General features: G+C 41.8%; 3 protein-coding genes and 1 long non-coding RNA gene across 14 annotated transcripts in view; 1 reads left to right on the forward strand and 3 right to left on the reverse strand.

Moving 5' to 3' along the window:
- Positions 1-3,984: 3,984 nt before the first annotated feature.
- On the reverse strand, positions 3,985-5,868 carry LOC145659473 (uncharacterized). Its single transcript, XR_014125700.1, has 2 exons — positions 4,275-5,868; positions 3,985-4,072 (listed from the first exon to the last, which is right to left on the reverse strand). It is a non-coding gene; the product is annotated as an uncharacterized LOC145659473 (long non-coding RNA).
- A 485-nt stretch (positions 5,869-6,353) lies between these two features.
- ddo (D-aspartate oxidase) lies at positions 6,354-10,008 on the forward strand. 4 transcript variants are annotated; one of them, XM_081722226.1, is made up of 5 exons: positions 6,354-7,750; positions 8,017-8,200; positions 8,298-8,406; positions 8,547-8,723; positions 8,941-10,008. In XM_081722226.1, the coding sequence occupies exons 2-5, from the start codon at positions 8,035-8,037 to the stop codon at positions 9,497-9,499; spliced, it is 1,011 nt and encodes a 336-aa protein (XP_081578352.1). In that variant the 5' UTR covers positions 6,354-7,750; positions 8,017-8,034; the 3' UTR covers positions 9,500-10,008. The 4 variants fall into 4 exon arrangements, with proteins under 4 accessions (XP_081578352.1, XP_081578353.1, XP_026867034.3 ...); XM_081722227.1 differs by having other exon boundaries at positions 6,354-7,589; XM_027011233.3 differs by having other exon boundaries at positions 6,354-7,335.
- Positions 10,009-10,242: 234 nt separating this feature from the next.
- On the reverse strand, positions 10,243-14,663 carry LOC113578154 (uronyl 2-sulfotransferase). 4 transcript variants are annotated; one of them, XM_081722225.1, is made up of 10 exons: positions 14,536-14,663; positions 14,100-14,117; positions 13,530-13,664; positions 13,248-13,288; positions 12,856-13,011; positions 12,682-12,761; positions 12,447-12,600; positions 10,913-11,010; positions 10,639-10,796; positions 10,243-10,451 (listed from the first exon to the last, which is right to left on the reverse strand). In XM_081722225.1, exons 3-10 carry the CDS (start codon positions 13,567-13,569, stop codon positions 10,243-10,245), a joined length of 936 nt encoding a protein of 311 aa, XP_081578351.1. In that variant the 5' UTR covers positions 13,570-13,664; positions 14,100-14,117; positions 14,536-14,663. The 4 variants fall into 4 exon arrangements, with proteins under 4 accessions (XP_081578351.1, XP_081578348.1, XP_081578349.1 ...); XM_081722222.1 differs by lacking the exon at positions 14,536-14,663 and having other exon boundaries at positions 13,530-13,667; positions 14,100-14,236; XM_081722223.1 differs by lacking the exon at positions 14,536-14,663 and having other exon boundaries at positions 14,100-14,223.
- A 48-nt stretch (positions 14,664-14,711) lies between these two features.
- sash1b (SAM and SH3 domain containing 1b) overlaps positions 14,712-25,017 on the reverse strand; it is a 48,820-nt gene continuing 38,514 nt past the window's right edge. For 4 of the 5 annotated variants that reach the window (XM_027011192.3, XM_035532872.2, XM_027011195.3 and 1 more), the window contains 15 exons: positions 24,644-24,730; positions 24,444-24,556; positions 24,254-24,355; positions 22,008-22,134; positions 21,314-21,714; positions 20,627-20,701; positions 20,316-20,459; positions 19,788-19,920; positions 19,528-19,697; positions 19,193-19,399; positions 18,878-19,028; positions 18,600-18,731; positions 16,785-17,623; positions 16,222-16,353; positions 14,712-16,118 (listed from right to left, as the gene is read on the reverse strand). In XM_027011192.3, the coding sequence (XP_026866993.2) occupies positions 16,077-16,118; positions 16,222-16,353; positions 16,785-17,623; positions 18,600-18,731; positions 18,878-19,028; positions 19,193-19,399; positions 19,528-19,697; positions 19,788-19,920; positions 20,316-20,459; positions 20,627-20,701; positions 21,314-21,714; positions 22,008-22,134; positions 24,254-24,355; positions 24,444-24,556; positions 24,644-24,730 (2,855 nt within the window). In that variant the 3' untranslated portion in view covers positions 14,712-16,076. Of the gene's footprint in view, positions 16,119-16,221; positions 16,354-16,784; positions 17,624-18,479; positions 18,732-18,877; positions 19,029-19,192; positions 19,400-19,527; positions 19,698-19,787; positions 19,921-20,315; positions 20,460-20,626; positions 20,702-21,313; positions 21,715-22,007; positions 22,135-24,253; positions 24,356-24,443; positions 24,557-24,643; positions 24,731-25,017 lie in introns of those variants that run through there. The other variant, XR_014125699.1, reaches the window with a different exon arrangement.

Consider the following 25,017-nt stretch of genomic DNA (forward strand, 5'->3'; position numbering starts at 1 on the left):
TGAGTGGTACTCAGCATTGATAGATTTATTGAAAATCAACAAAGAAACAGAGGGTAAAATTGGCAATGTAAGGTTTGCAAGACATCATAAGTATGTGATCCCCCCTTGTAAGGAAATAAATCTAAGATGTTACATATACAGATGACCCAAGGGTGTGCCATATACAGCATTAGTTGAACGTTTGCCCTCCCAAAATCTTCAGATGGGTTGATTGTTGCTTGTGTTCTGGCCAATGTGGAAAAGGGATTTTTTCCTGTTAGGGTAACCTCTCTACAAAGCCTACTACTGTTAGGCCACATACAACTATTGCAGCTGCATTTGTAGTGGAACATGTGTCTGAGGCTGCTGGTGTAGTGAGTAAGAAGAGTATGAAAAGCATGAAAGTGACATTAGTTTTCTAGAGGAACATATTGGAGCAATCCAAGATTTGGAACAGACCATGGAGGGAGAGGCTGCCAACAACATTTTATCTGTGCTAGACCCCAGGTAGTTTTCTGCACCAGACCTCAAGTAGTTGCACCTTTGAGAACACTGAACAGCATTCCCACCTTAAGGAGCTTATAGCCACAAATGCAGATGTTTTCTCTCAACATGCTCTCGACTGTGAAGACTGTGCAGCATGAAATACCACTGGCTGACACCAAGCCTTTTCGATTGCCTTACAGAAAGATACCCCCAACCCAGTACCAGCAGGTCAGACAGGCCATTGAAGAGATGGAACAGGCCGGCATAATCCGCCCCAGTAAAAGCCCTTACTCATCCCCTATTGTTGTGGTCAGTAAAAGAGATGGGTCTCTTAGCATTTGTATATACTAGCATAAACTAAACTCCTGTAGCAGGATGCACTAGAGGCATTGGGGCAAGCCAAATTCTTCTCCACCGTTGACCTCACCTGTGGTTATTGGCAAGTTGAAGTTGCTAAACATAACAAGCATAAGACCACTTTCAGCACTCCGTTGGAGCTATCTGAGGCAAACCATATGCCTTTTGATTTACAGAATGTGCCTTCTACCTTTCAAAGATTAATGACATGTTTTGGTGAACTGAATTTTGTGAGCTTGCTCATCTATCTAGATGACATAATTGTCTTCTCTAAAACGTTTGAGGAGCACCTTGAATGGTTGCAAGTGGTGTTCAATAGGCTATGAGAGCATGGCTTAAAATTGGATGTCAGTTGCTGAGGAAGGAAGTACAGTATCGGATAATGGTATCAGGCCAGTCCCTGAAAAAATCAGCAAAGTGAAAGACTGGCCACTGCTGAAAAACCACAAAGAACTCTTGAAGTTCCTGGGCTTCTCGGGGTATTATCGCTAGTTTATAGATGGATATGACTCCATAGCAGCCCCTCTCTACTGTCTTACAGCTGGAGTTCCAAGAAGGAACAAAAGAGGTAAATCACCTGTTGAGGTTGTAGTCCCTTTCAAATGGACCAGTGAATGCCAAACTGCCTTCCAATACCTGAAGGAGAAACTTACCACAGCTCCTGTTTTAGGATATCCTGACTACTGCCTTCCTTTCTTGCTGAAGGTTGACACTTCAGGAGAAGACCCGGGAGCAGTTCTGGCTCAGATCCAAGGAGATGCTGAGCCAGTCATACCATACACGAGCAGGGGCCTCACCCCAGCTGAAACACGTTACCCTACTCATAAATTAGAGTTCTTATCACTGAAATTCCTAGAGTTAGTCTGTATAGACTTTCTCATGCTTGAAAATGTACTGGTGGTGACTGACCATTTCTCTCAGTTCGCTCAAGCCTGCGGAGGATGCGGAGAAGGGATATCAAACGACATGGAGCTTGGTTACCAGGTGGAGACTGATGTGACCCAGACAGACATTTGAGGCATTCCAGCCAAAGAGGGTGTTCCTAATCCACTAGCCGTGTCTCAGAGACCATATCCTGTCAGAGAGAGACGTGCCCCAAAGAAGCTGTCCCTTGAACTGCATGTCAACAAAGCCAAAAGAATTCAGGAAACAATAGAGAGGGGACGCATGATCTGGAAATGTGTCAGGGTCCCAGGAAGGAATGCAGAGTAAAACATACTGTATGTGTATGTAAACCCTGCCTTTTTGCTTGTATGTTGGCTGGTTATTGTAATTCTAGCCATTTGTTAATCCTAACTTTAGTGAATGTTAATCCAAGCCTCTGTCCTTTTGTTTTTTTGTGAAGGTGCATTCCCAAGGGAGTGGGTTTGCTCAAATTTTTGCCTAAGATTACTACCCTGAATAAGGAATGTTACCAAAACATCCTCCAAGAGCAACTTCTCCCAAGGATCCAGGAGTGATGAGCAATGATTTTTTTCCAGCATGACCATGTCATGAGGCAAAAGTAATAACCAAGTGGCTTGGTGAACAAAACACTGAAATTTTGGCCCATGGCCAGGTAACTCCCCAAATCTCAATCCCATTCAGAACCTGTGGTCAATCCCCAAAAAGAGGGTGGACAAAAAAAACTTATGAAATGCTTATAAATGTACTTCATTATACCATTCAAGTATAGTTGAGCTTCAAGTAGATATGTAGCGAACCAAAAAGACATTTAACAGTATTTTGCCATCCTATTACTTCAAATTCCTACACTAAAAACACTTAAAAGTCATACCATGTGAAAGTGTCCAAAGAATTTAGTAGCGTGATCTGATAATCGTATTTGTTTATTTGATAAAATACTGCATATATGAAACCAAGTAGCCATTTAACAGGATTTTACTACCTTGTCCCTCTAAATTCCTACAGTAAAATGATGGAAAATCATGCCATCATGCCATGCCAGGAGTAAGTGTAGCTCAAGAATCTAGTGGACGGATCTGATGACAATTTGATTTGTGTATTTTATAGAGCTTCAAGTAATGATATATATTGAACCGAATAGACATTTAAGAGGATTTTGCCATTCTATTATTCCAAATTCATGCAGTAAAAATGACATACCATCAATACATGAGAAAGTGTCTTTCATGAATATAGTGGAGTGCTCCGATATCAATTTGATTTATTTCAAATAGCTTCAAATATTGCATTTATGGAACCGAAGAGACATTTTAGACATTTTACATTCCATTATTGCAAATCCCTACAGTAAAAATGACTGAAAGTCATACCATGCATACATGAGTAAGGGAACTGATATGCAAATATTGCATATTTGGAACTTAATAAACATTTAGCAGGATTTTTCCATCCCAATACTCCAAATTCCCACAGTAAAAGCTTGTCTGCTTCATATTATGAATATGTTGGAAAGTTTCCTCCAGTAATATAGAGGTGTGAATTGATAATTTGATTTGTGCTTTTTTATGGAATTTTAAAAATATACTCTAGTGAACTGATTAACCATTTGCACAATATTGCTATATATGTTTTCCACCTTCCCACAGTAAAAACCATAAGGAAATCTTAGCATGAGTAGCTAAGAAAGTGATCTTTATAACTATAGTGGATTTAACTGAAAAGATATATTTTAACTGGAAAGGTTTGACTTTTCAACAAATTTAAGACATTTCTCTTCTACATGTTTTAACACATTTTCTTGAGATGCATTAGACCTTAGTAAGATGTTTAATTAAGATGAACATATTTTTTGTAGATTTTCAATATCTGCACTAAAAGTACGAGAAACGTTCCCCCGTACGTCGTTGCACAAACTGGCTACTGTAATACAAGATGTAGGCGCACACTTAAGCAGTCGTTGTAGATAGCGCGAGCGAACTTTTGCGTAGTGCAGATGCGTGACCGCGGTTGCATGAATGTGTAGCTAATTAACTTTCCCGGTAAATTAGCTATGATATCTAACGTTAGTAGTGATTGATTTAACATTCGCAAATTGGCCCATTTCCACCAAAAATGTTTGTTTCCACTTTTTAGTAAAATATTATTTATTTCTACAATTTTCTACAGTTTCAGTGCAGAATTATGTATTGACGTTAACGTTGCCTTTTCCAGCAAGCTGAGACGTTACGTAGTCAGCAGCATTCCATGGTGGCACGGTTTTATAGTTTCAAGTTGGTTTATTTGTCACATACATAGTCATACACAGTATAACTCGCAGTGAAATGGTTTGAGAGCGATGTCCAAACTGAGGAAAAAAAAGCAGGGGTGCATAGGGAAATTATATATATATATATATATATATATATATATATATTACACACACACACACACACACACACACACACACACACACATATATTAACAATGTATGTACAAAATATGTATATGTTTATATACACACAATGTAGAATGTATATATGGATATGTATTGCAATTGACATATTTACAGTTACATTGTGGTGGTCCCCACAGTTATGTTTCCTTGATTCAGGGCCCGAATGGCCTGTGGGAAGAAGCTCCTCTTCAGTCTCTCTGTCTTGGTCTTCAGGTAGCGAAAGCGCTTATCTGACCTCAACAGAGAGAAGAGCCTATTGTTGGGATGGGTGGGGTCTTTCACAATCCTCCTGGCCTAGAGGGTCTGCAGGTCAGGAAGTTCCGTATGAGTGATACGCTCTGCTGAACGCAATTATTTTCCTGGCACCAGTTTTCCAGGTGTTTAATCTCCTCCAGGTAGGCCCTCTCATCATTGTCTGAGATCAGGCCCATGATGACGGTATCGTCAGTAAACTTGACAATGATGGTGGAGTTGGAAGTGAGGTGTACAGTGAGTAGAGCAGGGGGCTTAGGACACAACCCTGAGGAGCTCCAGTGCTGAGGGTGAGGGTGAGAGTGGATGAGACACAGTTGCCCACCCGTACTGATTGTGGTCTGTCTGTTAGGAAGTTGGAGATCCAGTTGCACAGGGATGTATGCAGTCCTAGATCCTCCAACTCAGTAGTGAGTAGGGAGGGGATGATGGTGTTAAATGCTGAACTGTAGTTGATAAATAGCAGTTTAACATAATTACCCCTCCCTTTGTCCAGGTGGGACAGTGTGTTGTGGAGCAGATGTGCAATTGCATCATCAATGGAGTGGTTGTGGCGGTATGTAAACTGCCTGGCAGTGAAGATGTGATGAAATCTCTGACTAGCTTTTCAATGCACTTCATCACGACTGACGTGAGGGCAACAGGGCGGTAGTCATTGATGCCGGAGGGTTGAGGTTTTTTCGGGAGGGGACGATGGTGGATCTCAAGAAACTGGATGGGACGATACCGAGCGTCAGGGAGAGGTTGAAGATGTCGGTGAATACCGGGGCTAGCTGGTCTGTGCAGGCTTTGAGGACTGTCCCGCAGATACTGTCTGGTCCCGCCGCCTTCCTGGTATTCACTCTGAACACTCACCTCACGTCACTCTCCGTGATAATGAGAGGGAGCTGGTCTATGGTGGGCTCTGCGCATGCGCTATTGGCTGCGCCTATAGCACCATTAGTGCTGTTAGCATTAGCGCTGCTAGATGTAGCCCCGAAGCGAGCGAAGAATGTGTTCAGATCGTTCGCCAGAGACTCATCCGCACTCATCAGTCCGGAGGGTGGGCTCCTGTAGTCCGTGATCGTCCGTAGTCCCTGCCACAGGGATCTAGAGCCACTCTGCTGGAACTGTGATTCCAGTTTCCTCCCAAGCGCCGCTTCGCCTCCCTCACCGCCCTGCGCACTCCGTATGCCACAGACTTGTACTCGTCCATGTTCCCGCTGATGATCCCCGCGTTGTAGGCAGCAGTGCGAGACTTCAGAGCCTCGCGGATGGTTTTGTCCACCCAGGGCTTCTGGTTGGGGAAACTTATTGATAGTGGCTCTTGTAATCGTATCGTCCACCAGTTTCCCCAATAAACCCTACTACTGCCTCCGTAAACTCGCTGACATGATCAGTGCTGCGCCGGAACATTTCCCAGTCTGCGTCATCCAGAGCGTCCTGCAGAGCGGCCACCGATTGGTCTGTCCAGCGCGCGACCTCCGTCTGAATCGGAGCTTCCCGTTTCAGCCTTTGTTTATATTTTGGTATGAGGAAGATGGCGGCGTGGTCCGACTTACCAAACGGTGGATGAGATAGTGCCTTGTAGCTGTCCTTGTACTTGTATAATGATAAGTTTCCCGTCAACAAGAAATGGAATTAGTGACGGATCCTAACATTGCGCAAAGCTTATGAGTGGAATATTTTCCCCCTCAGTATATTGGGGGCGGGACATTTTCAGCATATCTGAATATTGGGGGCGGGCGTGTCCTTCCCAATATGTATTGTGACTACGGACTTGATGCAAACCTGTTCATATCAATAAATGTTAAAACCGCTTGACATAGGAAACCAATCACGGAGCGGGGAATCTGCGCTGAATCACTACACTAGGGTCGTCACAGATGCATGCAGCGATTTGTCGCCAACCAACTGCAAAGCAGACATGTATGGAAAGCCAAAGTCTAAATGCTACTCTAACGAAACGAGTTTTATTTGTAAAACGCCGCAAAAACCATCAAAAACACCGTATTTTATAGTGCTTATATATTTACAACTCCATAAAAAGCTTTAACTGCTGTAAAACGACATTGTTCAAATCGGCCAATCAATAAACGCTAACTCAGTTAGCTAGTTGTCTCTGGTTAGTATTTTACCAGTTTAACAGACTCAGCGATTAGCTCGTTTAAAATAGCCCTTACCTCGATAATGCTGATTGAATTACATTGGGTTCCGGATTGTCGAGTGTGGTCATTCTCTGTCAGTCTACAGCGCAAAATTATCCTCCCTGCCATCTTCCAGCTGTAGGAAATGTTACTAACTAGCTAACTAGTTAGCCAATTGCCTAAATAAGTACGATGTCCGAAGTACCTAACCATGGTCACTACTGCTAGGTCTATTAAACTTCTATCTAGCTAATAACTGTATGAATTAACACATATGTGAATCCCAAAAATAAACAAACTTGAGCACTGGTCTATTAACTAATAAAATCTGCAGGGAACTGGTCTGATCTGACCTTATTCATGAGCGACTGGGCGAAAAATGTTCAAGTCTACTGGCTGCCAAAACCGGTAGGTGGTGCTCATTGGAACCGTTGGAGGGATGCTAAAGCGCCATTTAAAAAAACCCCCGCCGTATTAGAGCACTTAAAGCTGTATTTTTACAGAGTTGTAAACTTCGATGGCTTTTTTGGCGTAGTGAAAAAATAACGGCGTATTTTGCGCCGTAAAAACGTTCCAAAACGCCACTTTTTTCGCCGTTTTACAAATAAAACGCGCTTCGTTTGATGTGTATTTTCACTTTGGTTTTCCATACGCTACGAGCGCCACGTGACAGAGGCAGCAGAACAGTTTGAAGCAGTAACCTGAGGTCTCGCTCTCATGCGTGATAACCCTTTGTGCACGAGGGGGCAGTAGCAACAGATATTGTAACAGGTACACACGCATCTTAAAAAACAGGTATGCGATACTAGACTTGTGCCGAAAGTAGCTAGCTAAAGCTAGCTATGCTATTAATAGATGTGATCGCTAGGCAAATTTCGAAATAAGCATTAGCAACGACAGCAATAGCTTTCAGGTTAAAATTATTAAGCTATTATCCAGATGGACTCGAATTGTCTGATATCAATATTTTACAACACTTAAAAGCTTATTATTCTTTATGACAAAACGGCAAAACTGTCTCGTGTAGCTTTTCAAAATCCATTCTAAAGGTATTGGGTTATATCTTAACCTAAAGTTTTTTTGTTTCTTTGTTTTACGGAATACGTTACTGATTACATTTAGGAGAGTGTTCAGTATTCACCCAATCTTCGATAGAGCCTTCTATGCTATTCATTGTTGCTAAGATTTAACTATTTTTGCTGAATCCCAGGTAAACTAGCTAGCTAAGGTTTTGGCGCATTATGTAATTCTGGTGTAATTCTGGCATGGAGCTGTGGACCTAATGGAAAGTGTGATCATTGTACTTTTATCCTAAGTTCATTTTATGCCTTGAATTACAAATTAACTTGTCTTGCAAGTACATGACACACTTTTTAAAATAAGAATAAATCATGCTCATTTAAGAGCCAGATATTTAACAGGTAAAGGCTGGTGTACCACATATATTTTACTTGGGTATTTTAACCATTACCTCAGTGAAGTTCGAAGATAAAGATGGTGAAAGTGGTGGTTGTTGGAGCAGGTGTGGTTGGGCTGTCTACAGCAGTCTGTATGGCTGAGGCGCTCTCTTTATGCTCTGTCACCATACTGGCTGAGAAATTTTCACCAGACACCACCAGTGATGGAGCTGCAGGGATCCTACTGCCTAAGGAGTTTCCAGGTAGGAATGTATGTTTGTATGTGTGTGTGTTTCCTGTGGCATATTCTGAACCATGTGTAGGTATGCAGTGTATATCTCTCCCTCTGGGTTTTACCAGATGTTTCCCTGGAGCGTCAGCGATGTTGGTTCAAGAACACTTTTGATCATCTGCTGGCTATTGCTGAGTCACCAAGTGCCCCAGAGGCAGGAGTCTTCCTGAGCCCAGGGTAATGGGTGAAGTTTTACTCAAGATATTTGAACAATATTTTGCTATAAAAATAGAAGCACTGTTTTGTAAATCACTGATTCACCCCAAAATTTTATGTGGCATGTATTAGTCTCTCATAATCACCATTCTCTTTTCAAGATACCAGATATTCAGAGAGGTCCCATCTGATACAAAACCCTACTGGTCCAATTATGTGTTCGGATTTCGCACCATGACAGATTATGAAATGAAGAGATTCCCCAATCATAAATTTGGTCAATCGTTCACCACCATAAAGTGTGAATGCCAAAGATATCTCCCATGGCTGGAGAAAAGGTAAGCATTTGCAGTGTCACTGTTTGAGAAAAGAACAATGCCATGGAGGTGGGTACAGCAATATAATGTATGTTAGAAGTCTTCTTTTTTTTTCCTTTTTCTATTTTTGTCAAGAAAATGTTGCTTCTATTTTCCATCTTTGTATTTACCTTCAGTTTCTATCCCATATTGTAATTATTAAGCCAAACAGTTTGATAGAGTCTGTTCTCTTTAACAGGTTTAGAGATGCTGGTGGTCAGATAAAACAGGAGAAAGTCACCAACCTCAAGCAGCTCACCCATTACTATGATGTCATTGTAAACTGCTCAGGCCTCGGGTCCCGTTCACTGGCTGGGGATCAAGACATCCACCCAGTGCGTGGGCAGATTCTCAAGGTTCATGCTCCCTGGGTGAAGAATTTCATTCGGGACGGAGATGGAAAGACCTACATATACCCTGGCATTAGCTACACCACTCTGGGGGGCACTTGGCAGATGGATGACTGGCGGTTGGAGGTGGATAAGGGAGACAGTGAGAGCATTGTAGAGCGCTGCAGTCAGCTGGTGCCATCCCTGCACAGGGCCCAGGTGTTAGAGGAGTGGGTGGGCCTGAGGCCTGGCCGGAGGAATCTGCGTGTGGAGAGCGAGCGGCTGCAGGTGGAGGGTCATGATGTGCTGGTGGTGCATAACTATGGCCATGGGGGCTGTGGCATCACTCTGAGCTGGGGCACCGCTCTGGATGCTCTGGGCCTAGTGCGGAATGGTCTCCATGAACAACTGCCTCATGCACGACTCTAAATATGTTGCCAGATTGACTAACATCTCTGCGGTGACGTGGTTAGAACACTTGGCATGTGTTTTCTTACTGACAGCTGAATATGCATAGAGACTTTAATTTTTAAAGGAGATTTTAAAATTATTTCTTGAACATTTAGGTACATATTTTAGAGTAAAATAAAATTCACCACTAATTAAATCATATAATATTATTTACATATCATAGATAAAAATCTAATTACCATCCTAATATAAGTTCTTGTTTCACTTTTTCAATAGCTTGATTGTAGAATCCCCAACAAACATTAGCCAATCCAAAAATGCCTAATTGTTTGTTGGTTCAGTATCGGCTCAGGTCTACAGTTCTTTCTCATTTAAACGTAAATATTGTACAAGTGCAGAAAATGGGAATAACTACATTGCTAGCCTCGGCTACAAATTGTCTACAGTACTTATAAGTTATTGTCATTTAAAGCATAGACACTTAAAAGAATAAATAATGTTAAAAATATTGCAGCATTTTGAGTCAACCTGTGCTCTGACTGAGTGCAACTTATTTTCAACAGGTCATTTAGGTTTACTTTTGATTTGCTTTGCTTTTTCAACTGCAATTGTCCTTGTGCTTCCCTCACCTTCAAAACAACACCCTCATCTTCAGACTGAGTTGTCACTTCAGTTCTGTAATATCTAGGTGAGCTACAGCATGGGCAACCCTTTTATCTTGAGGAATGTTCCACCCAGCTTTGCAGCCAGGTGTCTTCCTGCTACTGATCTTCCCTGAGGCTGGAGCGATGCTGGGAGGGATGTGGTCCAGACCTCAGGCCAAACTTCCTCTTTGTGAGGTGGAACTGGGCTTTGATGAAATTATAAAAGTCGTACTCATGCTCCATCCGCTGATACAGCACCTGCAGGGCCTCCAGGCTGGGGCTTTGCTTGTGCACAGTCACTGTCAGGTTCCACAGCTTTCTGTATTCTGCCAGAGCCAGAGACGACAAATACAGCAAAATAATAAAGGAGAGTAAAAACGAACTGAAGTGAAAAGCAATGACAGCAGCTCTAATGCACCGTACATTTAATTGGTAAATGAAGAAGACCTTCACTGAACGCATACAGACATGTGTAAATGGTACTAAGTGAAGCTGAGGAAGAGCTCTTTTTACCTGGACTTTTGTAGATGTTGAGGACATCAGTAAAGAAGTGAGGCAAGAGTCTCTCCAGCAAGAGAAGCACATCCTGTAGCTCCTCCAATACTCCTACCAGCAGGTAGTGCTCCAAAACATTTTCCTTCGCCTTCTGCAATGCCCACAAACTTGGCTCCCTATTCAAAACCCATAAAATATGGCACTGACTCATATTGTTTGTTGCTGACTAGAATCATTTTTTAAATGTTATTTTCAGCATTTTTTTTTAGCAGTAGTCTTTAAGATGTCTCACCTGCACTGAGGATGCTGGCCACAGAAATAAGGAATGATGTAGAAGAGCCGTGGGTTTGAGCATTCAGCGTAGCTTTCCAAGATGCAGGTGTTAATGTCCTAAGCACAGACACAACGTAACACTGAAGAGATAAATCTACACTATTTAGCACAACTTTTACCTAGTGATGAGAAATCCAAACTGGTGAACAGACATGTTTGCATTATTCCACATGGGGTACTCCACAAGACCTGTGGGGTTATTCATATCAGGCTGATGACTAGTATTCTGCTTCCTACCCCAAAGCAAACAACCATTATATGGTTAATATACACAACAAAGTTTTCAGAAGACATAAACAACCTCCTACTATACTAATCCCTTAATAATCTTATCATTTGAAGTGTTAAACCAAAAAAGTCAGTTTTCTTTTTATGTTTAGCATGTTAATCCTGTCTTGTTGGGATATATAAGGTTTCTCTCACAGAAAAATGGGAAGGACAAACAATGAACTATTACTCAGTGTAGAGTTGTGGTCTGTGCTGTCATGATCTCACATAAAATTATCTGTAAACCGAGAATAAAGCACTGCCTTGGCACTTAGCAGAAAAACAATGACAACACAGTTGTTTCTAATTCTAAAAATAACCTAACTGTACAGTACTGCTTAATAAACCCAGTCTACTGAGTGAGTCGTCAAAGAGGCATTCATGTGAAACTGTAAAACACAGGAAATTCAGGTAGATCCAATTTATGGTGCTTCTAGGTTGTGCAGTAACAGCTTTTGCTAGTATCCATTGAGTGGTAATAAGAACATAGCCACTGACGTCAGATACCTGTTGCCTGCTAATCTAAAATCAAATCTAAATCTAAACTTTTAAAATTGCATTAATAACTATAATACTGTCAAGCAAATGGAGAAATGGACATAAACATCCACTTGCTAAAGTTAAAGACATCTTCAGCACACTGCACATCATTTGAATATGTTAATCTTATGCCTTAGGTCATAAGCTCATTTACAACCAATCTTGACTTGTAGCAAAAAAGTATATTAAAACTCTTTATAGGGGGGACAAAAAATTAGGAGGATTGTCTTGTGGTATGTTGGCTTAAACGACAGGAAGTCTCATAAGGAAGGAATGTCTGAGAGCCCTTATATGTGTTTGCTGTGGAGACCCATGGCCTTGACCTCTGACATCAGAAACTGACTGTTTCTACCTATTTTTCCCACATTAATTGATGTTTGGTGGCATGAGCTAGTTCACCACATAATTATCCAAGGGTAAACATGGGGAGAGTCTTGTCCTGCTGTTTCAATAATTTATACAACGTGCTGGAGCAGCTACCACATACAGTGTACTGATTGTGTTGCACCCTGAGGCATACTTGTAAAGAAAAAGCTTAAGAGCAATCCACAGTCTTGGTATACTAAATATATGAAATCCTGTGAGAGTGATGATATGCCTAGGGTTGCAAAGCAGCACATTCATGAAATAAGTATTTTTATTAACATTAAAGATAGCTAAGAGAAAAGATATATCAAAAACCTCACAAGATATCTTTCATTATCCTTCATTCCAGGAGTGCGGACAAGATGATTTTCTTCTCCTCTCCAGTCACCAAAACGCCGAAAAAAATAATTGGACAGAAATCGGTCGATCGGATCTCTAATGATGTTGATGTATACAGGTTCATCTACTTGGAACCTGGAGAGACAGATAGGATTCTTAAACTGAGCCATTTTTAGCTGTGAAACTTTACCAATACTGGCTGTAGCATAAGGGTACCTGGTGAAACTGAGGAAATGGACATGTCGAGTATATAGAAATGGCTGAGGAACAGTGCTTATGTTTTTCATCAGATTCAGCTACACCACAAAGAAAGGGGAGGAACAGAAATGAGTAAAAGCATTGGGACAGTTACACATAGACCAAGAGCCTACAAGAGCATCAGGACATGACCTGTTCGCGCTTGCTTAGTCTGGTCTTGTTATGGATGTCAGATGAGATCAGGGTGAACTGGTGCTTCTCTGCCAGAATACGAAGTAGCAGGACAACTGTACGACTCCCACATTTGCCAACTCGATTGTACATGACTTGACTTGGGAAAGGTAAAGCCTATAGAGAAAACAAAAGGGCTATTGCAGAAATAAATATTAACATATGGCATTTCAATGCATCAGCTTAATTGTTTTTTTTCCTTTTTCATAAATTCCACACAAAACATAAAATAACTAAGCCTTCATAAAATGTTTTGAGTAATAGAATAAAGACATGTAAAATGTGCAATAAAAAAGTAGAAATGCATAATATGCCTCTAACAGTGTAATTTCTTTTCAATGTATTACACTTACTCTGGGTGCTAAGTGTTCGTGGTCACCACCAAATGATTTCCCTAGAGTTAGCATAAAATAGACAGTTAAAATGCTTGCACAGTAGAAATCAAGATTTTTTAGAAATTATTATTTTAAGGTAAACCAACACAGCTGCTTATGATAATTTGTGTATGTGTGGGATAACAAAAGAAAATGAGAAATATACACACAACTGTACAATGATCACAATAACAATGATTATTAAAATGAGTCATACTCTAAAGAGTAAATAAACATTAAGTATGGAAATGTTAAGCAAACTGGTGAGGGGAGTCGTAGTGCTGGGAATCAAAGAAGTCATTCATTCAGTTGATAGAGTCACAAGGGGCTGTTGATAACCGTCATGCCTCTCCAAACACCTAGTCTACTGTTTCTCATTCTAATACCAGGGGACTGCTTCTGCCAAAAGCAAAATACATTACCATACAACAAAATAGCCATGGGTTAAGCCTAAGTTAGGAGTGTAGGTATGTGCAAAGTGTTCTCTTGTAAGAGATGTTGAGATGTCATGAATGTAGCTGTGTTCTTCCTCTACCTATGTCTGAGTAGGCACTCAAAGTTCATTTTAATTAATGTTCAAAGAAAGCTCATATTTAAGTATCTGGGCCAAACAGGTTTTGTTTTAGAGTATTTTGATATCTCCTTTTTTGCCATGTGAATAGCCTATATGTGATTTATATTTGTTTTCAAATATTTCTAGTTTGTTTTTAGTACTTAGTACAGTTTGAATTTAAACATTAAGTTCATAAAAACAACTGTACAGATACAATATTACTGCGATTTTAATATGATACACACACCTACAAGACTTAAGTAAATAATAACTCTTACCGAAATAGTAACGAACATCTAGAAGAATTTTAGGCGGTCCACCATTGAATTGCCACAGGACGGAGCCCAAACAAAACAAAAACAGCGTGGTCAAGCAGAATCCAAAATCTCTCCGTGAAATTCTTAACAAAATAACTGCCAACCAGTTTTCCCTCCTGTTCTTTTGTCGAACATAGCTTCTAAAGGAGTTATTTCCAATGGGCACATGCTTCGTCATATTCTCACAAGAATTCGACGAGAATGGCGATAACCCATTCGACGCAAGTGAAGATTTCTGAGGAGTGATTCCAAACTACTCCGTGCGTTCTAAGCGATGAGAGCGCCACCATTCACTTTTGTAGGGTTTCCGAGACATATAGTATCTTTTTGCAACCGAAGTATCGAATTACAAATTATAACCCAATCTGTGCATCACCGACCGTAATACAACTCCTACCTTAGCTCCTCTCATACTGGATCTGGAAGTTTTTCTTGTAGAAGGTTGAACATTTACTGTCTTTTAGACGTGGGATTCTACTGCAAGCAAGTTCAATATTTTAATTCCTTAAATTTTAAATAGTCCAGGAACTACTTCTGGAGCAAGTACAAAAAATTAGGCAAACAAACGATGGATGACTTTTACTTCAGTTTATCATTTTAATTACATTGTTGCCGACAAGCAATTTAATCCATTTATATAATCCACACAAAAGGGCATCATTTCCCTCGATATTAAAGGCATTTCAGTGGATTAAAGTTTGTGATACATTACAGCATCATACACCCTTTATTACAACACAAAATAAATATGCAGTTTCACAATGAAAATTTCTGAGAACAAAAATATAGCACTTTTCAAAACTTAGCAAACATGCTTATCAAAAAAAAAAACCTGCAAAAATCTACACCGAATTGTTTTACTATAAGATATCTGATTAGTTTAAGAAGAAAGATAAGCAATGATCCTCAATCCCAGTCCTGAAGAGACGTGCACATTATTGTCTTGTCTTTTCTATGTTCTAACATGACTGATTGACTGACTAAGGGGTTAATTTTTTAGCCATCAAGCAGAGCCAGGTGAGTTATTTTATCAGAAAAATCCTAAAATGATATAAGAACACAAACAAACAAAAACCCACACAATCAAAGAACCCCCCAACCCCCCCCCAAACAACAGCAAAAAAAAAACAACATGTACATTTGTGCAGTGTCTCACTGGGAATAAGAATTCTAATTATATATCCAAAATGTCAGTAATCACCATATTATAATCACTGTTCTACTATTCATTAAACCAGATCAGAGAGAGAAAAAAACATTTTAAAACAAATGCAAATTCACCATTCACTGTATTGTGAGCTCCTACTTTGTATTTACAAACGCTAACAGTGAGAGTTCACAATTTTTAACATTCTACTACACAGTTAGCATTAGTTTGAAGGAAACAGCTTTGAAAATACAGATCTCTGCCTAAAATAAATGGTTTAGCACAACCTTGTTTCTTTGTCTGAATGAATTGTACACCATGTTTAAAATTGAAGTTTCCAAAATGATGCAGCAGTGCTGGCACAGATGTAACCTCAGTTAAGAATTTCGCATATGTGTTTTGACAACCTAATACTAAAGCAATAAAAACTACATATCCTTTAAATTACCTTTCAAAAAGACACATTGAGAATCTCCAAGAGAATATTTCTACCACTGACAAACTGGCATTACCAATGGTTAGCTTTATTAGCATTTGGAAATATTTCCTTCACAAAAGACTGACATTCAAACTCCCATTAAAACATTCTGGTGTCAGTTATTCTGTATTCATATCCTTCACAGAATGCTACTGTGGCCTACCGGCAGTGATTAATGTATGGTTGTTCTCTGTATGATCCACCCAGAGGCAGAGAAGGGGAGCAACTGGACCAGGCAATCCTTGCTAGAGACTGATGGGTGTAATCCAGAAGACTTGGGCATCCACTATCAATACCATGTTCAACACAGGGGTTATAGTTTCACACAAATCTCTGATAAACCTCTCAGTGGGATCTGAGGAATTAAATAAATAAAGAACAATCACACGTAAAGCAATTTTTATGACATTATGTTTCAGTATCATCTGAAACTTTAATGTTTAAATTGTGGTACTTACTGCCATGCGATGCTGTTTGCGAAGCTGCTGGATTCTGGTGTGGTCCATGACTGTGGCAATATCACCCAAAGGCTTGTCCAGGTCTTCAGAGTATCTCTGGATGAGAGAGAAAGGGACCCCATAGCGGCCAAGCTGAAAAAAAGGCGCATTTTTTAAATGTTATGCCTAATTTGTCATATAACTTGATAAATAGCAGGCCACTCACTCTCTCATATATGCTTATACGATTTGATAACTATACTGTTATATAAAATCCAAGCAGGTCATGTTCTCTTTTCAAAAGATCATCAAGTTACAGCATGTAGCTAGCTATTTTTCAACTGTCAATTTTATAATTCAATAAAGGAAGGTACAGCAGCCTGTATTTGGTATGGAGTGTAAAAAAAAAAGAAGCATTCACTGAATTTGCATTTAGAATGGGAAAATTAAAAGATGCTGTTGCTTCTGCTAACTTCATCAATCTAGAAAAGACCTGATTTCCAAAACATCCTTAATAAATCTTGTTGATTTAAGTGTAACAGACCATATTCTCAGAATCCCTGGACCTGGATAAAATTATATACCTTATCAGAGTATGGCTCCTCTGTGAGGTCAATACCATCTGAGCTCAGCTTCTCTTCAACCACTGATTCCAGACTGACTGTTTTGCCATATGGAACTTTCTTTCCCAGCCTGTGGATGAAAGGTTTGCTGAAGCGAGGAATATTAGGTGTAGCATCTGACAGCTGTGGAAGAGAAGTGCCTGGGGAAACGTCTCTGTTGTCAGGGCCCACCTCTTTGTCCTTTACAAATGGCAGTGGTAGAGGTTTAGGTGGAACTGGTGGTTTTATGCGCTGTGTGCACTGAGGAGGGTCTTCTGGATATGCTTCAGCAACATCCTCCCCCTCCAGCACCTCCTCACCCTCCACTCCTGCTATGAGATAGGTTACAGGCAGCTGGTCTCCAGTGAATGGCTCTTTGGAGTCATCCTTTAGGTTGCCACATGTCCGAGCCTTCTCCAGAAATGAAGCTTCAGTTTTAGCCAGACCTTGCGTCTCAACAGGGCTACACCTTGGGTCCTCTGGTCTGTAGGTCTCCTTCCTATGGCGGACCTGGTATGGAAGGAGGTCATCCAATGACAGGCAACGCTTCCACAGGCCCCGGGGAGCAGGGAGGCAAACAAGCCTGTCGAAGCTCTGGCTCAGGGGCTTCGCTCTGGTCAGGCAGTGGCTCGCCCCAAAGCAAAGGCCTTTGATGGTGGTCATTTTGAAAGGGTGCAGGAGGTCCTGTGGATGGGATCTGCTCTGTATGCTGGTCCGGCTGGGTTGGCTCAGGGGAGGGGTGGGGTACTCAGGAGACGGGAGGTGACTGGACTCAAAGCCTGACGATGACCTGCTTAAATGAGACGTCTTTTTGCACCTCCCTAAAAAAAGAGCCATGCAAGATGAGATTTACAGAAAACAGTATGGCTAATGACAATATTAAATCAATATTCAGGGGAGATTATTGACCAGCAGTAAGGAAAGAAATCTGACATCATGGGCAGCATGTAACCAAATGCAACTGAACACACACAATAGATCATTGCGAACAGAATGAAAAGTGAATGGAAATACAATGGAAATGAAAGCAGCCAGTCCATATAAGTAGATCACAGAGCAGTTTATTACACAGCCTCTGTTATCACTGGTGAAAGACATGATGACAAAAGCTGGACTGATGGCAATCTTCTCATGTGCATGCAATAGTCAGTGTTATTAAAACATTGATGCTGTTTTTCTTAGCTCCAATTAAAGTGAGGAAACATTTTTTTCCTTTATTCAGAGATGCATTTTAATACCACTACAATTTGTGATCAGACCATGATTTTGCCTGACCAAAAGGGAAAAGCACAATGATATAAACTCTGTAAATATATATATATATATTTTAGCTTCTGTACTTCACATATAACAGAGGTTTTAGGCACATAAGATATTGTGCAACATTATATTATTTTACTAGAAAAAATTACACAGAAAAACAGAAGAATCTCAAGAATACAAGCTTGAAAAATACTCTTCAAAGTGACTACTGACATTCACAAAATCAAGTTCCATTCACTATCATTTTATAAGATTAAACTAACGCAGAAAAGATTTGCATAATCATAACAAGAGAGAAAGATGGTCAGAGAGAGATAGTGTGTCTGGCCCTTGGAGCGGAGGCAAACAACAAGAGCCGGAGAAAAGACCGAGATGGCGGCAAGATGAAAAGAGAGAGTTAAGAGCCAGTGTAACCTCGTCACCCTGCACTTCAGTCTGTTTGGCTTGGCTGTGGAGCATGCAGACCCTGGCAGTCCACAGAGAGCAGGAGGAGCGGGACTGAGGAGAGTCACACAGCAGGAAGGCTGGCATTACCGTTCTCCAGGTTCTCATTACTCTCAAAGCAGCCCGAGTCACGCGGTGAATCGCCTGGGAGAACCTGGCTTTCTGACAGAACCTTCTCCTCAAGGTCTCCTGAATACCCTCCACGCTCAGGGTCACTGTTGCCTACACACACACGCACACAGACGCACGCACAACTCAATTTTGACTTATGACAAGTTAGTGAAATCAGTAAGTGGTAAGATTGTCAATGGCAAACATCCATCTGTTTGCCAAAGGCAACTTGCATGATTGTGTGTGTGTCCACTCACTGTCATATTCCTGCAGCAGCTCCACAGCGGTGAGCAGCACGGCCCGGTGCTGTGGGTCTGTGATGTTCAGTTCGTCCAGGTCCTCCTCCTCCAGCAGTTTGAACGTGTCCAGATCCTCATAACCATTGAACAGGAACGTGGGCATGTGCTCCTGCAGCAGCACACGACGCAGAGACAGTCTCAACACCCAGCTGAACACCCCTTACTTCAACATGACTGTGCCCTTACTCTGTAATTAGCTATATAAGTGTAAAGGTACAACTGGAGGGCAGTGTGCTCTGCCGCTATGCGTGGTTTGTGGAGGTCATTAATTACCTTGAGGTTGATGCGTTCCAGAAGCTCTTCCACGGAGGTGGGCTTGGGTGGCCGACCCTTCCTCCTCTTCCGGATGCTGCGTTTGGGCTTCTCCTCCTCACTCAGCACGTCCACGTAGATGAATTTGAAGGTGCCCACCTTGTTATTCAGCAGGCCCATCCAGGTGCCCATGGGTGGTTTACTGATGATGTCAATTACATCTCCTCTCTGGAACCAAATGTTCGCACAATGTAAATCGAAATCAAATCTAAGCATTGGAAAAGAATACAACAACTCATTACGTACGGCATTAAATAAGTAATGTTTTTTTTCCTTGTAGGAGTCAAATGTCTTGCCTTGAGTTTGAGGGAGTCTGTGTCGTAGGGGCTGGGGATGAAGTCAGTGTGTACTAGGGCCCGGCCACAGAAAGGCCCTTTGTAGGGCAGCTCGTCATCTTCACCCTCCTCCGATTTCACACTTTCTCTGTTACTGGCCGAGGAGTCTGTAGTGCTCACTGTTTGACCACCTACAAATTAGGTTACATTTAAAATGTACGTGGGTTTCACTCATTCAGACACACACACGCACACACATGCAAGCACGCACACACTCTTACTCATTGAGCTCTGTCCACTCAGTGAGCTCCTTAGACTCTCAACAGAGCCTCCAGCTTTGAGTTTGGGCTTCTCCAGGGAGTCTGGGTCCATGCAGGGGGACTGGGGTGAGCCAGGCATTCTGCTGGGGCTTGACTAAGTGGAAGAGACAAAAGAGCATTGTTCAGTACAGCTAAGCAGTTTAAGGCAATGGCCACAAGGGGGTGCTCAGCACTCGCAAATGGATATTTTAATACCAAGGAGATCAGTTGCAGGTACTGATTTTTAGACTTGTGCATGTTGGTGTATATTTAAAGATGCTCTATAAGTGGCCAACCACACATGCCAAACATCACACCTTTTCCAAACCCAATCAAAAGCTCTGGGTAGTCTCCCCAAAAAAACCTCACTTTTTAGGGACTATCTCCTATGTGACAAGTTATCAGAAATCACAAAATAAGCCCACCTCATATGCATTTTTTTTAAACTTAAAAAAAAAGGTAAATCAATATGTGATAAATATCACATTTTCTCATGCTGTCATGCTGTACCTGCTCAGGAAGAGCCGCAGTGGTTTTCTTGGATATGCGCTTCCTCATGGTCTCCTTCACAGACTTGACCTTCTTCCCCAGAGATATGCGGGAGAGGGCAGGGGACTGGTCTGCTCCTCTCACTCTGCCAGCCCCGCCTTCACCCTGCCACAAAGATACACGAGACACTGGGATGCTTGACCCCAATCCAACAGCAAAAATATGGACAGCAAACTCACAAGGCCGAATGAAACCCCTCAAAAACACCACAAAAATCTCTTGCACCCTTTTTTTCTGGTCTGAAATGAGAGAGCATTTTTTGTAGCACTTACACTGGGTTCACAGTTCTTGTTTCCCATGTATATGGCTCGGTTCATCAGGTCAAATCCTCCAAAGCTACAGGCCCTCTGTAGAGCAAACTTTACTGTTAGCATAGACATCACATATAAATCAAATGGGGGGGGGGGGGGGGGAGATATTTGGATATTAAAGAGTGTATCTCTGGTGTGATAACTCCTAATGGCAGTTTCCTTCCAGCTGTCTTGCTACAGTGCCAGACTGTCCTGCCCTGACTCCTGCCTGGGGGACAGCAAAGCAAGCCAGCAGCACATGGATGTGCTGTGTCTGCACTATGCTGGACAGTAGCTTTTGCCAGCAGAGAGAACGAGAACATGATGCAAGGTGACAGCAAGCCCTGTTTCCAACCCCATTCAACCCAGCTGACCACACTGATGGAAATGTGACAACAGCTTTTTTCTCCTTGACTGCTATAGTGTACTCTGAGACAGACACTATACCAGGGCTAATTGACTGAGGACCTAGTGTCTTCAGGTTTTGGGGCCAACGCTGCCAAAAAGCACCTGAATGCACTAAAGGAACCTTTTTTTGTTGCAGAGGTGTGGTTACTAGAGTGGTGGCAGGACTGAAGCAAAAAACCCATAGAGACTAAGCCTTTAGATGAAATGTCCCAACCTGTGCAGTGGTTTGGACAGATAAGCGAGAAGAGTGCCTATACTCACCCCGTGGTAGTTGGAGGAACTCAGGGTTCGTCTCATCTCCCCGTCTGTCACTGAGCGGGCCATCCTGGGGTGGTCTTTACCGCAGCCCTCCACCTCGGCAGTGGAGAAGCCACTGGCAGACCCCAAGGTGGCCCCACTGGGTCCCGAGAGCATCTGACCTGAACCCTGGCTGCTGCCGCTGGGCTTGCTGAAGCCCTTGAAGAGCTTGTGGTTGCTGTACGTGTCCAGGCCACTGGAGGAGGGAGACGTGATCAGCACATCCATGTCTCCATCTGTAGACAGCGGCGCCTGTGGCACCGAGGCCAGCCCGTTGCCCTGGGAGATGGCCACTTGTTTCTGCATGCCCGAATAGAGACACATATTCTCCTCACACGTAGGAGAGACATCGGAGCTTACCAGGTCTGAAAAAGCAAACACAGTGGGGGCTAATTTTCAATGACAAGATATTTTTACAACATATATGCACAATGACACAGTCTCAACCTGCAGTGCAGTGGTGTCAAGTACATCTATATCAAGGATTTACCTCAAGTCTCTACAAAGGTTATAATGGTCACTTATATCTTTCTCCCAGACTCTTTTCAGCATTCAGATAACAGCTATTCAGCATTTAGCTAGCTTTTAATAGATCTCTCTGCCAGGTCATTTAAAAAAAATTATTCCTTTAGAGGTTTTAGATAATTTTGCTTCTCACCTTTAGATGTGGGTTTTTTGGCCTCATCTATTCTGATGAGCTTTTTCCTGACTCTGCGGGTGGAACTGACCAGCTTATGAAGCCTACGATAGGCCACAGATTCCTCCATTTCGTCATCCGTCTGCTCCTGAGATTGTAGGCCAGAAGGGAGGAGTTGCTCGGGTCAGAGAAGGGAACACCTCTGGATGTGTTTCGCAATCACCACCAACACTCATGTTCGACAATGGTAATAAAAATGGCATTCACGGCAAATATGTGCATCAAAAAGAACGGCTAATAAAAATCTGTCCAAAATTTGTCTCCACAAAATGCAAGATCTCTTTCATCTTCTAAAAGCAAAACACCTGGATATGGCCCTGATGCTTATTATTAGTTTGATTAGGTCATGAAGGGCTTAAGTGCGAAGCAGACAGCTGACTCAGGTGTACAGCCATACAAACCCCAAGCTGAGCAGTGCTGTGACCTTATTTGTGAAATAGTTTCAAATCTAAAATTAGCAATTAAAGCAAATTAACCCCTTGCATGCCAAGAATCAGTTAGGAGTGTTCTTTCATGCCGGATTTTTGTAAATATTATTGTACTACTTTCATATGTAGTTTCAGTGTAGTTACTGAATAACTCAGAGGTTTATGAATAATAATGTTCTAAATGGAAAAATAAAATACCAATAAATTAAAAGATAAAACAAATAGAAAGTAACCAAACAAAAATATATTTAACAGAATAAGAATTCTTGACTATTACTGGAATAGAAAACTTGCAACCAGGGAAGAGGCAATTCTGTAATAATAGGATGAAGATTAAAAGTGAAATCTTGTAAAAACATTTAATGCCTTCCTTTTCTACTATGTTCAGTTGGCAAGTATGCCCATCTTCAAAACTTTTCACGGACAAAAACTAAAAGAAATTCTTCACTGTATAGACTACAGGATTGGAGCTGTTAACACTAATTGCAAGGTAGCGTTGAAGAGAAACCCGCCCTGCGTTACAGTGGTTTGAACACAGCACATCAACTTTTCTCAACATTACATTTCTGGTAGTGTGTGCTTTAATAGCTGCATGTTGTGGGTTCCTTACACAAGCAACATGGCAGACAGAAACTATGAAAGGAGACTAGAACGGCTTCGAGGTAGTTTCATGAATTTAGCTCAATTTTAACCTCAGGTGCTCACCATGTGCGTTCCAACCACAGTTTATGTTTTCGGAGACAGCACATTCTTGGAAATAGCACTGCTGGTGTACATCAACCACAGGTAGCTCTGTTTTAAACACAAGCTCTGAGCACAGACACACACAATCTCTGACAATATTAGAGGTTGAGTATCTGGTAATGTTACCTACATGTGATCTTTCTGCACATTCAGAGGCGAATTTATAACGAAAGCCTTTGAGTGTGGTAACTCATAACAAGTGAAACTTTTCACAGGGTTAAATATATCCACACAAAACATCTCTAGCTCTGAGAAAGAAGGCAGTTTGTGCTTTTGATACAACTTGTTACTGAACTGAGAGTCTTAGAAGTTAAAATATTTTGCCATTATACTGCACTATTTGATAGTGAGATTTCTTGTTCAAGGACTCTGTGGAATTGTTCCTGGAAGGCAACACACAACTCCTGTTGGCCTGTGTCTAGGATTCAGCATACAAAATTACAGCCACCATAAACTCCTTAACACAGCACAAGTGAAATTTCTGGACATATGTCTGTATTTACATACAGACTGCAGAAAAAAGATTTGAGAAAGAGGAACATGAGAAGACTACGTGGCAGAACAGACCCCTGCACGAAAGAACTGCGCTGTGCAGAACCCTGCTGACACCCGCATTCAGCCAGAGAGAGTCACAATAGGAGATAAAGTATTGAGGGCAATGAATAGAGCCTGTCCCAAGGGGTTGGGACATGAACCTGGGATGGACCCATGGGTCTGGGGTGGGGTGGGGTGACTGTAGAGGAGAGCAGCAGTTGACAGCCAGGCCTCGGGAGGGGGATGGGAATCAACAAATGCCTGGCAGAGTGGGTGACATTCCTGCTGGGAGCATGTCAGAGGCCAGAGGATGTGGCGCCTCTGATAAACAACTCAATTACAACAAGCAGGGACGTGGAGAGCGTTGCAAGACGCAGTGACTATTTATTTACCCAGTGCAGTGCGCAGCTCGATGGACCGCAGAAATACACCAGGAGCGAGTCTGCTTCATAAAGGAGAGAGCAGGAAGGAAGAGCATGAGCAAAGTGCTCAGCTACTTACGTTACAGTTGGACAACTCGTCCACAGCAGAGCCAGAGGACTCGAGCCACTCTGTCGTGTCCACAACGCAGGACTGTTTGCTTTGGGTCTCGTACTCTTTCAGCTGGAAACAGCATGCCATTTTTACACAGTTGAACATTCTTAGACAGACCCAGTACACAGCAGAGAGGGAGTCAGAAGCAGGTGCCTACCCGAGCCAGGGCTTCCTCCACAGTGATCATCTTCTCTTTCACCATCATCATCAGCTGGATGCGTTCTTCATCGCTCATTGTGATCTCACTGGCCACAAAGCCCACATCTTCACCTGCAGATGAGATTCAGGAAATGTCAGACCTTCAGGACAACAAAATGGAGTTCTAATGGGTCTCATGCCATGAACCGTCACTAATACCTTTTGATATCTGACGTATACTGCCTTTCTGTGTCTTGCGGAAATTTTGCCAGAAGGATTTATTTTTCTTTCTAGTGTCCCATCTCCCTGAATTAAGAAAGAAGTTTCAAGAGAATATGCTAGACTTATGTTGTGATATAGAAACAAAGATGGATACAACACACAGCAGCAGCAGTTAGATCAGTGAAAACAGGAGTGAGAGTTATGTGAGAGTTTGTGAGAGTTATTTGGCTATGCTTTGCATCCCACATAACTGCCAAAAATATATGAGTTTTAAAATATTTGTCTATGACCATGCCAAGAGGACTTTGGAATTACACACACACAAAAATATCAAAGTTTTTTTTTACATTACACACAGACACACAGACGTT

The sequence above is a fragment of the Electrophorus electricus genome, chromosome 10, assembly GCF_041902795.1.
Source record: "Electrophorus electricus isolate QZ-2024a chromosome 10, ASM4190279v1, whole genome shotgun sequence".
In the NCBI taxonomy this organism is placed as follows: Eukaryota; Metazoa; Chordata; class Actinopteri; order Gymnotiformes; family Gymnotidae; genus Electrophorus; species Electrophorus electricus.

Excerpts from the sequence above, each read along its gene's own strand:
- ddo (XM_081722226.1), top strand. The coding sequence starts at position 8,035 with ATGGTGAAAGTGGTGGTTGTTGGAGCAGGTGTGGTTGGGCTGTCTACA. Across the intron at positions 8,201-8,297 it reads ACTGCCTAAGGAGTTTCCAG|ATGTTTCCCTGGAGCGTCAG; the intron begins GTAGGAATGTAT and ends GGGTTTTACCAG. Across the intron at positions 8,724-8,940 it reads CTCCCATGGCTGGAGAAAAG|GTTTAGAGATGCTGGTGGTC; the intron begins GTAAGCATTTGC and ends TCTCTTTAACAG.
- LOC113578154 (XM_027011229.3), bottom strand. The coding sequence starts at position 14,316 with ATGACGAAGCATGTGCCCATTGGAAATAACTCCTTTAGAAGCTATGTT. Across the intron at positions 13,012-13,247 it reads ACGAACACTTAGCACCCAGA|GCTTTACCTTTCCCAAGTCA; the intron begins GTAAGTGTAATA and ends TTTTCTCTATAG. Across the intron at positions 11,011-12,446 it reads AGGATAATGAAAGATATCTT|GACATTAACACCTGCATCTT; the intron begins GTGAGGTTTTTG and ends GTCTGTGCTTAG.